Below are 12,502 nucleotides of genomic sequence, written 5' to 3' on the forward strand. Positions count from 1 at the left end.
CATTCTTACCAGTTGCTTTTGAGTTTTGGTAGAAGGAGTACTGGAGGGAGAAGAGCCAGCACTCAGAGCTTCTTCAATATCTAAATTCAACTGTTCCAGTTTCTTCATAAGACATGACATAGAGTCTGACCATTCAGATCCTTTTTCTGGTTGGGTCTACAAGAAATGAAACATACATGAAGTCTTAAAACATTCAAGCTTTTTGTAACTTGAAGACTCTCATTTTTCTTCTAGCTCTCAAGGAAAAAGCTGACCAGCTCTTGCCCTGTCCCTGAGTAACTTTCTCCTTTTAGAAAGCTTCAACTATCACTCCAGTCCTGATGACACATATTCGTAGCTGTTCTTCATACTCAAATGATCATGCTTCGCTTCTGTATATCTGAACAGCTTTCTAACACTTCATCTTGGGTGAACCACTGCCAGCTCAAGCTAAGTACAACCAAGACCAAAACAAAAGTAACTTTAATGTCTCCTCCTTAAGCCACTTCTGTTTCAGCATCTCTCCCCTGATTGCTTGTTGTCAATAAGAATCAGAACATCGAAGGTCATTGTGTGCTCGTATTTTATTCCTTACTATAATTCCAGGCTTTGTCAAGTCTTGCAGCTTTCTTTTACCCATCCATTGGGAATACTTCATTGGTCTCAAACATTTTCTGTTTTCATGGATGTATCTTCCCCTTTTATCACTGTATGATGAAAACATTAATTCATTGTAGTGCAACTGCCAAAAATACTTTTCTTGTTCCTTAGTTTCCTCAAAGTCCTTTCCAGCGATTCCCCTTAAGCACCTTGCCATGGCAGAGCCTGTGCCTGCTGCTGCATTATGCCTCGATTTCCTCATTCAAGAAAAATACAGTCACCCTGACCTCCCTGTCATCATGGGCAGCTACAGCTCCCCAGATTAGTCTTTGTCTGAAGCTACTTCAGTTCTTTCATCCGTTTTACTTTTACAAACAATACACATCTTTGCACAGAGGGTCATTTCATAGCAAACAATTCTAGCTGACTGAGCATACAAACAGTAATAGCGCGTTGCCATCCTGCTAAAAACGTAAGAGCATCATACCAACACTCTGCGATACCTAGGGGAGCTAGATGAATACTGTTATTATTCTCACCTGATAAATCTTTATGGCAATTTGTTCCTTATGAAGGTTTCACAAGTGGAACAGAGAGATAATTGTAATTTGCTCACTTCCATAGAAAAAGGATTTAGGGATAGAATCCAGAAGGCTCACTCCAGTATTACACTGCCATGTATTTTTACTAATGGAATTACTCATCTTCACCACAGTAACTAAGAGTAAGGCCCCAGATCGTCAGACATCTGGTCCAACATTACCAATAGAAGCATGTTCCCTTCAGAGGGGCTAGGGATTCTTTTGAAACACTGAAAATTAGACATCCAATCTTTAGTTTTCAAAATCTTTATTTGGTATTTCCCAAATTTTTATAACCTCTGAGTATTTTTCCTGAAATACTGCTTAAAGTGCTAAGCTGTATTTGAACTCTGTAGCTATTAAAATTATTTAAACTGGTTCTTTGATTACTTCCCATTGTCTTCCCAAACATTTTAAAGTTAAATATAGGAAAGACACGATGTTCCACAGAAAATGAGTATCAAAAAGCCATTCTTCGTGTTGAATCCTTTCTGAGTGAGACGATCTTACACAGGAAACGTGCATGTTGATAAATGTCCTAAACACTAATTTCTAGACAAAGTAAAGATTCTACATTTTCCTGTAGTTACGCTTCCTCACGTACTGATCTTTCCAAAACTAAAGAATACTCAAAACACCCAACAAGGAAAAAACACATAACCCAACCCAAACTCCAGCAACAATGAATGTAGGAAGTCTGTCAAAATCTATTAGGAAGGTTCTATTTCACAACACAGCTGAACTGTAATTTAAGAAAAAGGAACCTTAAGAACTTGCTTTCTTACCAATCGGCCGTAAACAATTCTGAGGAAACAATTACATCCAGAAATGAGTAAAATGTGTTTATTTTTTCAGTGAGCTATGCAAAAATTGTACTTGCCAGGTGACAAACATTGAAGGTTGTATTAGAAGTTAGGGTTTTTGAGTTCAAAAAGAAGTAGGGGAGATTTACACACGTGCAAACAGTCCATTTCCTGTTCCATGAGAGAAAAGAGTATTTCGGGGGGCTGGAGGGGTGTCTCTAATTTCGCATTTTCCACAGAAAATGCAAAGATGAAAATTTGTGAAGGCTTTAAGAAAAGCTTCCAAATATTTCTGATGAAGACACTCCAAGTGCATGTAATAATACACATACGACGTAGTGTTACAGTAAAAAATACAGCTCCATGCACTGGGAGTCACGCTTTGCCTTTACCTCGACAAATTCTTCCCTACTGGAACATAATTTCCAGCATCCACCAACACTCTGCAATACATCTGTATGAGCCAATTCCCCCTTATTTTTAAAAATTTCTTGTTTTACTGTAACAGAACTCAAACCACAGTAATTCCTTAAAAATATAAGTCCTGAAGAGTTTCCCCAAACTCTTAACTCTCCTAGCTTTCTCCATTCAGTTCTGCCTTTTTTAGTTCAGTAAGACTTTTGTGTCTATTAAGGGGATGAGGAAAAAGATGGGTTTTCATTATCCTTCAAGATAAAGCCAAATGGGCCTAGTTAACAAATGCCATTCACTAATTGGAAATTTGGCACAAAAGCGCCATTTGGAACAAATGCTGATTGGCTATGTATTTCAAAGGTTGCCTGAAATTTCCTGCTGAAGAGCAAAAACATGATGCTACTTACATTCAAAAATATACAGCCTGCACAGTAGGACTTCTAACCAGTGAATAAATTCTGCCTAATCCATTCACGAGGAACACAGCTCCCCAGTGTTCGGCCCTAGTAACTAGGTTGGACGCCATCAAAGTGCTCAGAAGAGCCGAGTATCGGTGTAGCCTGCCCATAGCAACTGCAGAGGCAGGAGAGTCAGAGCATGTTTGGAAGCTTTTGTGTCTTACCCTTCAGGAGGAAAAAAAAATCTCACACCAAATTATCTAAGAATCATGGTCTGCTTTATTAATTGTTTTTCCCCTAAAAAGGTGTACAGGGAGAACACTCATTTCTGTATACTCTCAAGGTCTGCTTTCTTTGTTGGAGCCACAGTCATTCAGCAATGCACAGGAATGCTGTTATCTTTTGAAGAACCTGAAATGCTTAGAGACAGAAGTGCATTACAGGAACACTTTTTGTACGTTACCTTGGAATACAGAATCATAGAATCATTTAGGTTGGAAAAGACCCTTAAGATATCATCGAGTCCAGCCATTGCCCTAACACTGCCAAGTCCACCACTAAACCACGTTCCTAACTGCCATATCTACCTGTCTTCTAAATGCCTCCAGGGATGGTGACTCAACCACTTCCCTGGGCAGCCTGTTCCAATGCTTGACAACCCTGTCAGTGAAGAAATTTTCCCTAATATACAGTCTAAACCTCCCCTGGTGCAACTTGAGGCTGCTTCCTCTCATCCTATCCTAGACAGATAAGCAGTAGTAGAAAGTGAGAAAAGAGAATCCCTCATCAAACAAGTCTTTCAAGGTGGAGCAACTTCATCTATGAAGATCATGCCATAAATTAGGCAGTGAATAACATATTGGCCTTGAAAGTGAACTCCTTTGCCATATGGATTTCTCAAGTCCCATATATTCAGGTTGGATAAAAAAGAATAAAACCATAATTGAACAGAAGTAGCATCCTCTGTGCTAAATATAAAATTAAGCGGTGTGCACTTCCTTAAACTTAAAGCAGTTACAAATGCAGCTGTTATGCTTCAGATAGTTATTGTATATGAAGAATTAACCCAACTGTTTAATTACTAAGACACATTTAGCAATCAGCCAAACATACAATTTAGTTGTAGGTTGCTACTTCCTACAGCAACCACAGCTTGTTTCAGAACAGCAAGCTTAATGTTTTTGTTACATGTACACATTCACACCGATTCTGTGTTCACTTACGTAGCTGAAATTTCATTACTACCAACAACAAATTACAGAGGTAAAACAGGGCGCAAGATTAGGGTCCATCACCCAAACCATTACTTGCTCTTTCCTTGGATTAAGAAGTAAATACATTCCAGACATTCAACTCTCTGTGCCTTTGGGAGCAAAGGCTTCTGCACCCTGTTTTTCAGCTTCCAAGTGGTCTTCGCTAATCTTATTCAGCAAAAACATCTGTGATAAAAGGCATGTTTGTTTCAATGTTTTGCCCACGAAGCTTATTGCAATAGGCATAACAGCTGCCAGCAAATCTAAATTTAAACTGAAAGGATGTGGCAGAAATGAACGAGTCCATATAGAACACCCAGAGGTCAGGGTTAACCTCACTGCCAGACCTCATCCTATACTGGAAAGGCTTCCAAGTGAAGACTTATGAGAAAATTACAAAACTCTAAATTTATCTGATAACTTGTGGCTTTCACTTCAGAAACTTTCAATAGCTCCAATTGTTCTGATAATTAATGTATTGTACAACTTGGAGTGATAAATTACTAACCTCCAAATAAAAAAATACCAATGCTATTTAACCCTCCTCCCTAATATTAAATCGGTTTAGATAAAGTTCTCTCTGATGTAGAGCCTAAATCCGCAAAGAATCATTTTGTGGAAGTATTTCAGAGACCAAATACCATGTTTTGCTCTTGCTGCACTGATGGGGCTCCTCCGTTCTCAAAAGAAGCTCTGTGTAAAAGAAGGTCTCTCAGCCACTGGTGGCTTTGCCTACGGGGGCTGGGGGAGGAAGCCAGATTAGTTCCTTACTCAAAATCCTTCCAAAAAAAAAAGTATTTAGAATACAAAGGATACTTTTATTCTCAAAATAGATTTATATGTGCCTTCTATGTTGAAGATACAATATTCAAAGGGAGTTTTCCCTCATATCCCATTATAGTGTTGCTTAAAGGCTTACAGAGCTTTTAGATGGACAACTAACTTGTGGCACCTTCGTCCTGGAACACAGGTAAAGTAAACTCTGCAGTCAGCAGCCTTTCCACTTCTAAGAACTGTACTGCTATCCAACTCCAATGATCAAGGAAGGTCTCTTCAATCTAGCACAGCTAGGATGCTGGGAAAGTTCTCCAGGGACGTCGCATAAAACTCAGAGCAATCTGGATCCTTCTGATGCCCAAAACATGGAAGTATTCACCCAAGATGGGCTACTAGGATCTCAGCAGTTTTCCCAAAGAAAAGGTACAGCAATACTAACATGAAGATAGTCTTAATTTAATCAGTTTTAAAGGAAATACCTTTTCCAGGATGAACCCTTTCCCCCCAAACCAATGATATTTACACTTTTTAAATATGTCAGTGTACGGAGCTTCATTTTTCCTTTGTATTCAATCACCTTCTCCTTTGTGCTTTCCTGCCTGAGGCCGTGCTGCCCCAAACTACTGATTTCTTCCAACAGATTTTCAAAAGTGACACAGCTGTATGTCAACTGTATGAACCTGGTGAAAATTTCGAAGTGTTTGATACTTTAGAGGAAACTGATTTTTGGAGACACTTAAGGTTGTTTCTGGCTTTTCTCCATTTCCTCTCATAGTGCCACTGTATAACTGACTTCATCTTTCGCTAAGCTTAGCCATGCATGCTCATAACCTACGTGTTTGCGTTTTAGTAAACCACTAGCTATGCCTTTGAGGGTGAATACAATATAGAAAAATATTGTGGAAATACTAACTTCAAGATATAGAAGGATATACACTTGAGGTTTTTTAATGATTAAAAGGTGCTCAATGTGGAAGAAAAAGGGAACCCAAAGAGGTGGTACCATGAGAAAATAATGTAACACAACCCTCATCTCATTTCATGTATTTGACTATTTGACTTTTTAAAGGCAAACTCATACCAGGTCAGAATAGGCTCAGTTACTTTTTCTAACAGCTTTTCATCTCTCAGACAGTGAATTGGTACATTTGGCCTTTAATTTGCAATCAACACATTGACTTTGCATAGTGATAATGTCCATCATTTAAAAGAAAATAAAAACCTGAAGTCCCATCTCTCTTTTAATGATTCCTGCATCAATCCTTAGGCAAAGAGACCTGGGGGTCCTGGTGGACAACAGGATGACCATGAGCCAGCAATGTGCCCTTGTGGCCAAAAAGGCCAATGGCATCCTGGGGTGCATCAAGAAGAGTGTGGCCAGCAGGTCGAGGGAGGTCATCCTCCCCCTCTACTCTACCTTGGTGAGGCCGCACCTGGAGTACTGTGTCCAGTTCTGGGCTCCCCGGTTCAAGAAGGACAGGGAACTGCTGGAGAGGGTGCAGGAGAGAGCTACCAAGATGGTTAGGGGACTGGAACACCTCTCTTATGAAGAAACGCTGAAGGATCTGGGTCTCTTCATTCTGGAAAAAAGACGGCTGAGGGGGGACCTTATCAACACTTACAAATACTTAAAGGGTGGGTGTCAGGAGGATGGGGCCAGGCTCTTTTCAGTGGTGCCCAGCAACAGGACAAGAGGTAACAGGCACAAACTTGAGCATAGGAAGTTCCACCTAAACATGAGGAGGAACTTCTTTACCCTGAGGGTGGCAGAGCACTGGCACAGGCTGCCCAGAGAGGTGGTGGGGTCTCCGTCTCTGGAGACATTTGAAACCCACCTGGACGCATTCCTGTGCAACCTGCTCTGGGTGACCCTGCTCTGGCAGGGGGATTGGAGTAGATGATCTCCAGAGGTCCCTTCCAACCCTACCATTCTGTGATTCTGTGACTATTGCTCTAACCCAGGCAGGAGAGGAGCCCTGGTACCATCAGAGTCTTCCAAATATTAGTTTATGGAAATATTTCCCAGATGAAGAAACCTGAGCTAATTTCTGGGACTGGAAGCCATAAGTTGTATCAGCATGGCGCCTCACCCAAGGCAAGAGAGAAAGATTGGAAGGGGAAAAGAAATGAATTTACTTAAAGGAAAGGCGTGGGGCAAAAGGCTTTAGAAAACGAGTGCACACTACTGCAGAAGTTTGTCCCAGACAGCCTAGTGGGAAGACTCTGTTGCAGGTTTGTTTCTAGTAAAAGCAACTAGTTTCGTGTTTGACTTCTCATTTAAAAAATGATAAACTAAAAATGGCATGTAGTTGGGTTTAACATCAAATTGTAATTTGAGTTTGCTCCAATGATTTCCCCACCACCACCCCAGCTGACAATGCCTACAGCAGTTCTCCACCTTCTAACAAATTATGAGGTCAAGCAACACCAAATTTCACAAACAGGCTGTCTGACAGGCCTGTACTGCTGGGACACGCGACAGACCTGGCACCCAAATGGCCAGACAAGCTGTCCTCATTGACATCTGCTCCTGTTGCAGCACACCGAATTATACTCTTGGGTTATCCCATCTTCAGCTGCTTCAGAGCAGATGCCAGCTCATCACTTATCTATTCCACCATGTCCTCCACCTTGTCAGGTGGAGGAATTGAACTGTGCTTCTTGTATCCCAAACACCTGCTCTAAGAAGTCAAATTCCTGGCGCCGCCCATTTGCATTCGGTTTGGCACCACCTGCAACAGTGGTTGTACCTGCACATCACAATTAGCAATGACAAAAGTCAAAACAGTTTACACATGTAGGTATTAAGGCACATTTAACTTCTTCACCACAAATTACTAACTTCAAAATGCTGTAACTCTTACCATGACTACCTCGGAAAATGTAACCAACCTGTGCCTGCCTACAGAAGGGGGCATCTTCCTGCACGCAGTGGTGTGTTTCAGACCGGGTTTCACAAAAGCTGAAGGGTCTCGTGCCACCAAATCCACAAAAAAGTTACATACTGGAATAGGTAACTGACAGATCCTTCTCCCCAGTGTGTCCAGCTGCACCTTTTGAGACTGGATAGGGCTTAATCGGTTTTCTTAAAAAAGGTTTATCTCTTTATAAAACACTGTGGTTAGAGCCATGAGGGATGTAGAAAAGCTGGGCTCAGCTTCATTTTTGGCCTAATGCATTTTATATCAGCTCTCCCATCATTTTAAAAATCAGGAGGAAGATGAAAAATATTATCACTTTCGCCCTGGGTACAAATGGCCGTGCAGGAAGTTCCGCCTCTCCCTCTTGCCAAAGAGGAAAGAAGCATGAAAATCTGCTGTACCAGTTGTGGCACTTGCCTTGAGGGGAACAGATCAGATGAGTTTTGTGAGTTTTAGCCAGCACCTATGCTCTATAAAATATATAAGCACTTTGCTATGACCAATGTATTGGTCTTCCTAGTCCTACAAACAGGACTTCATCCCCAGGCTACACATTTGAGTTGCTTCCATCACACATAGTTTCTCTTATTTGTCCAACAAATGTTGAATTATTTTTGCACAGGCAAAACTGCAAGAGAACCTATGCCCATAAAAACTTACCATCAGAAATTCTTCTGCAAGGTAGAAAACATAGGCTAATGTCTTTCAAACAGTTAAGAAAGCTTATTCCTTCTCTTTCGGGGAAGACAAACCATTAAATTATGGAAAATGGTAACACAACACCTCTTTCTTTTACAAAGAAAGCAGCAGCCCCCATTGCATTTTGTGGAAACCTTCATTCTCAGGATACTCAGGATATCCACGTAGGCTGTGTGTCCACCAAAGTGGCTCAGAGTAACCAGCCCCACTGATGTGCCGCCTCCCGGTCGAGGTCAGCCTCAAGATACAAGCATCAAGCTCTTGGTCTTAGAATTAATTGTTTGATTTTGACACGTGCAGGAAAAAAAACAAACAAGCAAGCAGGAGACCTTGAATCAAAAATAACAAAAAAAACCCAACCCTACTTTATCAATGCCTGGCTAGTCCAACAGCCGGTCTCAGACAGCGGTCAGCAGCTGGCACCTAAAGAAAAGGTGTAAGAACTGGGCACTGGTATTTCACACGGGATGTTCTCGCAGTTTTCGGTACCATAAGCTGCAAGTTGTATCACAACAGCAGCTACTAAGCAGCAAATCGAATGGGACTTTAATGTCAAGCAACCAAATTCTGCCCGTGTCCTAGATTATTCTTAATTTGATCCAAACATTAAAAATCCAGCGCGGTTCTGGATGAGTTCTCAGATCACAGCCAACAAAAGCATGAGAAGAGCAGCTCTTCAGTTACAACATTTTGACTTAGACACGCAGGCTACAAAATGCTGCAAGGTCTGCTTCTCCTTCTGAAACTTCCATCTTCTATTAAACACGAGCATAGCCTGATGAAGGTCCAACAGAAGTAACACACTACTCTGAACTTTCTGTGATCATTTTTGAGGTGACTGGTAAAGAAAAGGTCTAGTCCAAATAGTAGATCATTATAGTAAATACTTTATTCCGATCTAAGTCTTCCAAGACATACATGTAAACCAGGTCATGTTGCATCTTAACACAATGAATCGGGAGAAAAAAATTTAATTTATTTTCCAAAACGTGAATGACTGCTACCTTAGTAGTTCTAAAAAGCTAGTAAGGTATAAAGCTCTAATACTGTGCCTGCATTCTACATACAGCCCTCATGCTATATTAGTAAAACAAGAAAATCTTTATGCACACTTTCTTCTTCCTCACCAGATACTTGTTCTTTTTCTGTTCTATCTGGAAACACAAACGTATTTTTCTTGTATTGAAAGTGAGTCTCATTTAGAAGAATGTAGGGAAGACAAATACCCATGTGAGGCTCACAGAGGCCTCCCCTGGTGCTGGACACAAATGTGTAAACTTCACCCTTACTGGTTGTAAAAAAGGCAAATGAGCGTGAAAGTGTGATACTTAGTATTAATAAAACGATAACAGAAATTGGTAAAGCAATAACCTTATTTAATACAGTAGTTGAATTAAGCAAGGACTGGCCTGCTGCCTTGGCACATCACCACCCACGCGAAATCGGTCAACTGTCAGGGCACACTTTGACCAAAGCTGGTGCTCGGTGCATGGGCAAAGGGCATTAAAGGTAACAAACGCCGCGAATCAGCCCCCGCACGCCAGCGGCGGGGCTGCCTGGCCATCCAACACACGAGTCATTGTTCTAAAAATATCAATGTCAGTGTCTCCTTGAAGAATTCTGGGGCAGATTCCAAAGATTAGGATGGTAAAAGGTAAGGACAGAGGTCTTTGCCTTAACTTGCATATTCCTAAATGAAAACATAGAACCTGTCTTGAAACACTAAGTGCCATAACACTTTTTTTAAAAAAAATAAGAAAATCTCTGTATAGGTAACTATAACCATAACACTTTTTTTCTTAAGATACCAACATTCTTATGCACCTAGTTTTCAGTTATTTTAATTTTAAAAATTCATGTATGCAGTGAAAGAATTTCCAAGAAACCTGATAATTAAGATTGCCTCCATATATTATGGAACTTCAGCTATTCAGTGTTTTCTGAATAAGTCACACAGTGCTTCTTTGGTGTCTGTATTACATACAAAAACGTAACTCACAAAACCACTACTGGTAAATATGAAACTGGTAAAATGACTGCAATCCTATCATTATATTCATGACAAACTACCAAAAAACCCCTGCAACAACCCAAACCCCATTGCACATGATAAAAAGGATACTCTTTCCAAGATTCAACAAGCATTCATGGAGCTCTGCCAAATGTGAAATTGTTCCCTGCTAAAAAGTTCTTGCCATCTACTACTGAGAAAAATATTAACATTAGCAATCCACTTCTAAACAGAAATCAGAAATTAATGGAGAAAGAGAGTGAAAGGCACCTTCTGAAATGAGAGTACTCAAGGACAAAGAAAGTTTGGCAGAAGGGAAGGTATTTTTGGTGGCTAAGAATAGGTAGTGATAGGGAAAAGGATGTAACATGAATTATTAGAGAACAAGAGAAGAGCAGATAATTGAAATAATGCAAACCTTTTAATTATATCCTGAACCAATTTTCATCAAGCTAACAATAAAGAGAGGGCATTAACCCCAGGCCAAAAAAAGTAATTAGGCATGATTCCCAGATCTTTGCTGGAAGCTTGACACCCAAGTATCCAGGTTTAACTACCAGGCTTTGGTATTATTCAAAAGTAAGTTAGGTGCAATCTATGGATTTGCTGAGAGTTAAGCGTTTATTGATATATTTAAATGCATATTAAAAAAAATCCATTACTCTATTAACCACTCTTGAAACTTTTAGAGCAACAAGAGGAGCAAGAGTTACATAGCTCTTATTGCTAACATTATTTTAAAAACTTATGAAATACAAAAATCATACCTCTCTTTTTTAAATAAATGCAACTGTAACTGTTAAAACATCCCTATATTATTTCGCATTATTTAACTTTGTACCGAGTTATGCTTCTCTGTTAAATGAAAATAACAAAGAACATTTTCTAAATGTTAGTTTGTGTATAATGTGTACAAGAAGCCAGGACAAGTCCCCCAATATTATATTAATATAATTCCACAAAAGTTCTTGTAGTTGTCCCAATATGACACAGACCTGCAAGTCTTAGAATGCCAGTGTATAACCACACCAAACCAGAAGTGGCATGTACTTTAATTCATGTTTATTTTATGACAGGTACATTCATAACATCACATCGGAATTAAAGAGAAATCTAATTTTGAAACAGGAGCTCTCACAGCAGCAGAGAATCTCCCCGGGATTTTGGACACAGGACAATACAACCATCCAGCGAAGGGCACCACAAAGGCTTTTTCCTCCAAAGAGAAAGAACAAAGAAAGATCTTTTCCACTTTTGTCTAAAAAGCAATTTGTTAGCATTATGACCTCCAGGCCATCAGATTTCACCCGGATCCTTCCAGTACTTAGCCCCAGATCATTTGTTTGGCAGTAGCATACTTAAATAAATAACAAAAATGTGGCGCTTTTCCCCATCCTTCGCTTGGGGAAGCTTTATTTCACCGAAAATCACAAACCGGGTTGTCCTGTCTCCACACCCTCGTGCTCAAGGGCACTGCACAACGCCACCCGTAGCGAGGCCGCGGCGGCACTGCAAAAGAGCACGAAGGCCAGGCCAGGCCCGTCCCAGCACAACCCTCTGCGCGGCGCGGCCCAGCCCCGCGCCGGGGATGAAGGCCAGCACGTCCCGCCGAGCGCGGCTGAAGGGAGGGGCCAGCAGGGCCCGCTTCCCTCGGCAAGGCAGGGCGGGTTTAGGCCGCATTTCCAACCCGACGCGCCCCTTTCCCGCCGCAGCCGCCATTTGCCACGGGCGGCCGTGAGGCAGCCGGCGACTCCCCTGCCCCGCTTCCCCCCTCCACTCCCCGCCCCGCCGCCACTGCTCGGGAGCGGCGCTGCCACCCGGTCGCGGGGGGCGAAGCGGAGCAGCCCCGTCTGCCTGAGAGGAGACGGGGGGGGCTGCCCGCGGGGCGCAGCCCTCCCTGAGGGGCTTCCCGCCCTCCACGCCGACAATAGCGGCCCGCGCGCGCCTAACGGCCGCCGGCCCCAGCCCGCCCTTTCCAGAGATAGCGCGCGCGCGGCGGGAGGGAGCTGGTTGGGGAAGGAGAGAGGGCAGTAGGGGGCGTGGCCTCCGCCCCGGCCAGCGCCCCG

The 12,502-nt window shown here is 41.9% G+C and overlaps 1 protein-coding gene across 8 annotated transcripts in view; it reads right to left on the minus strand.

Moving 5' to 3' along the window:
* Positions 1-12,502, minus strand: part of STARD13 (StAR related lipid transfer domain containing 13) — a 310,108-nt gene that overhangs the window by 229,878 nt on the left and 67,728 nt on the right. For 7 of the 8 annotated variants that reach the window (XM_054188918.1, XM_054188926.1, XM_054188935.1 and 4 more), the window contains one exon: positions 10-156. The exons of the other annotated variant lie outside the window; for it this stretch is intronic. In XM_054188918.1, coding sequence (XP_054044893.1) covers positions 10-156 — 147 coding nt within the window. The remainder of the gene's footprint in view (positions 1-9; positions 157-12,502) is intronic. 8 annotated transcript variants of the gene reach the window in all.

This window comes from Rissa tridactyla, chromosome 1 (assembly GCF_028500815.1).
Source record: "Rissa tridactyla isolate bRisTri1 chromosome 1, bRisTri1.patW.cur.20221130, whole genome shotgun sequence".
In the NCBI taxonomy this organism is placed as follows: Eukaryota; Metazoa; Chordata; class Aves; order Charadriiformes; family Laridae; genus Rissa; species Rissa tridactyla.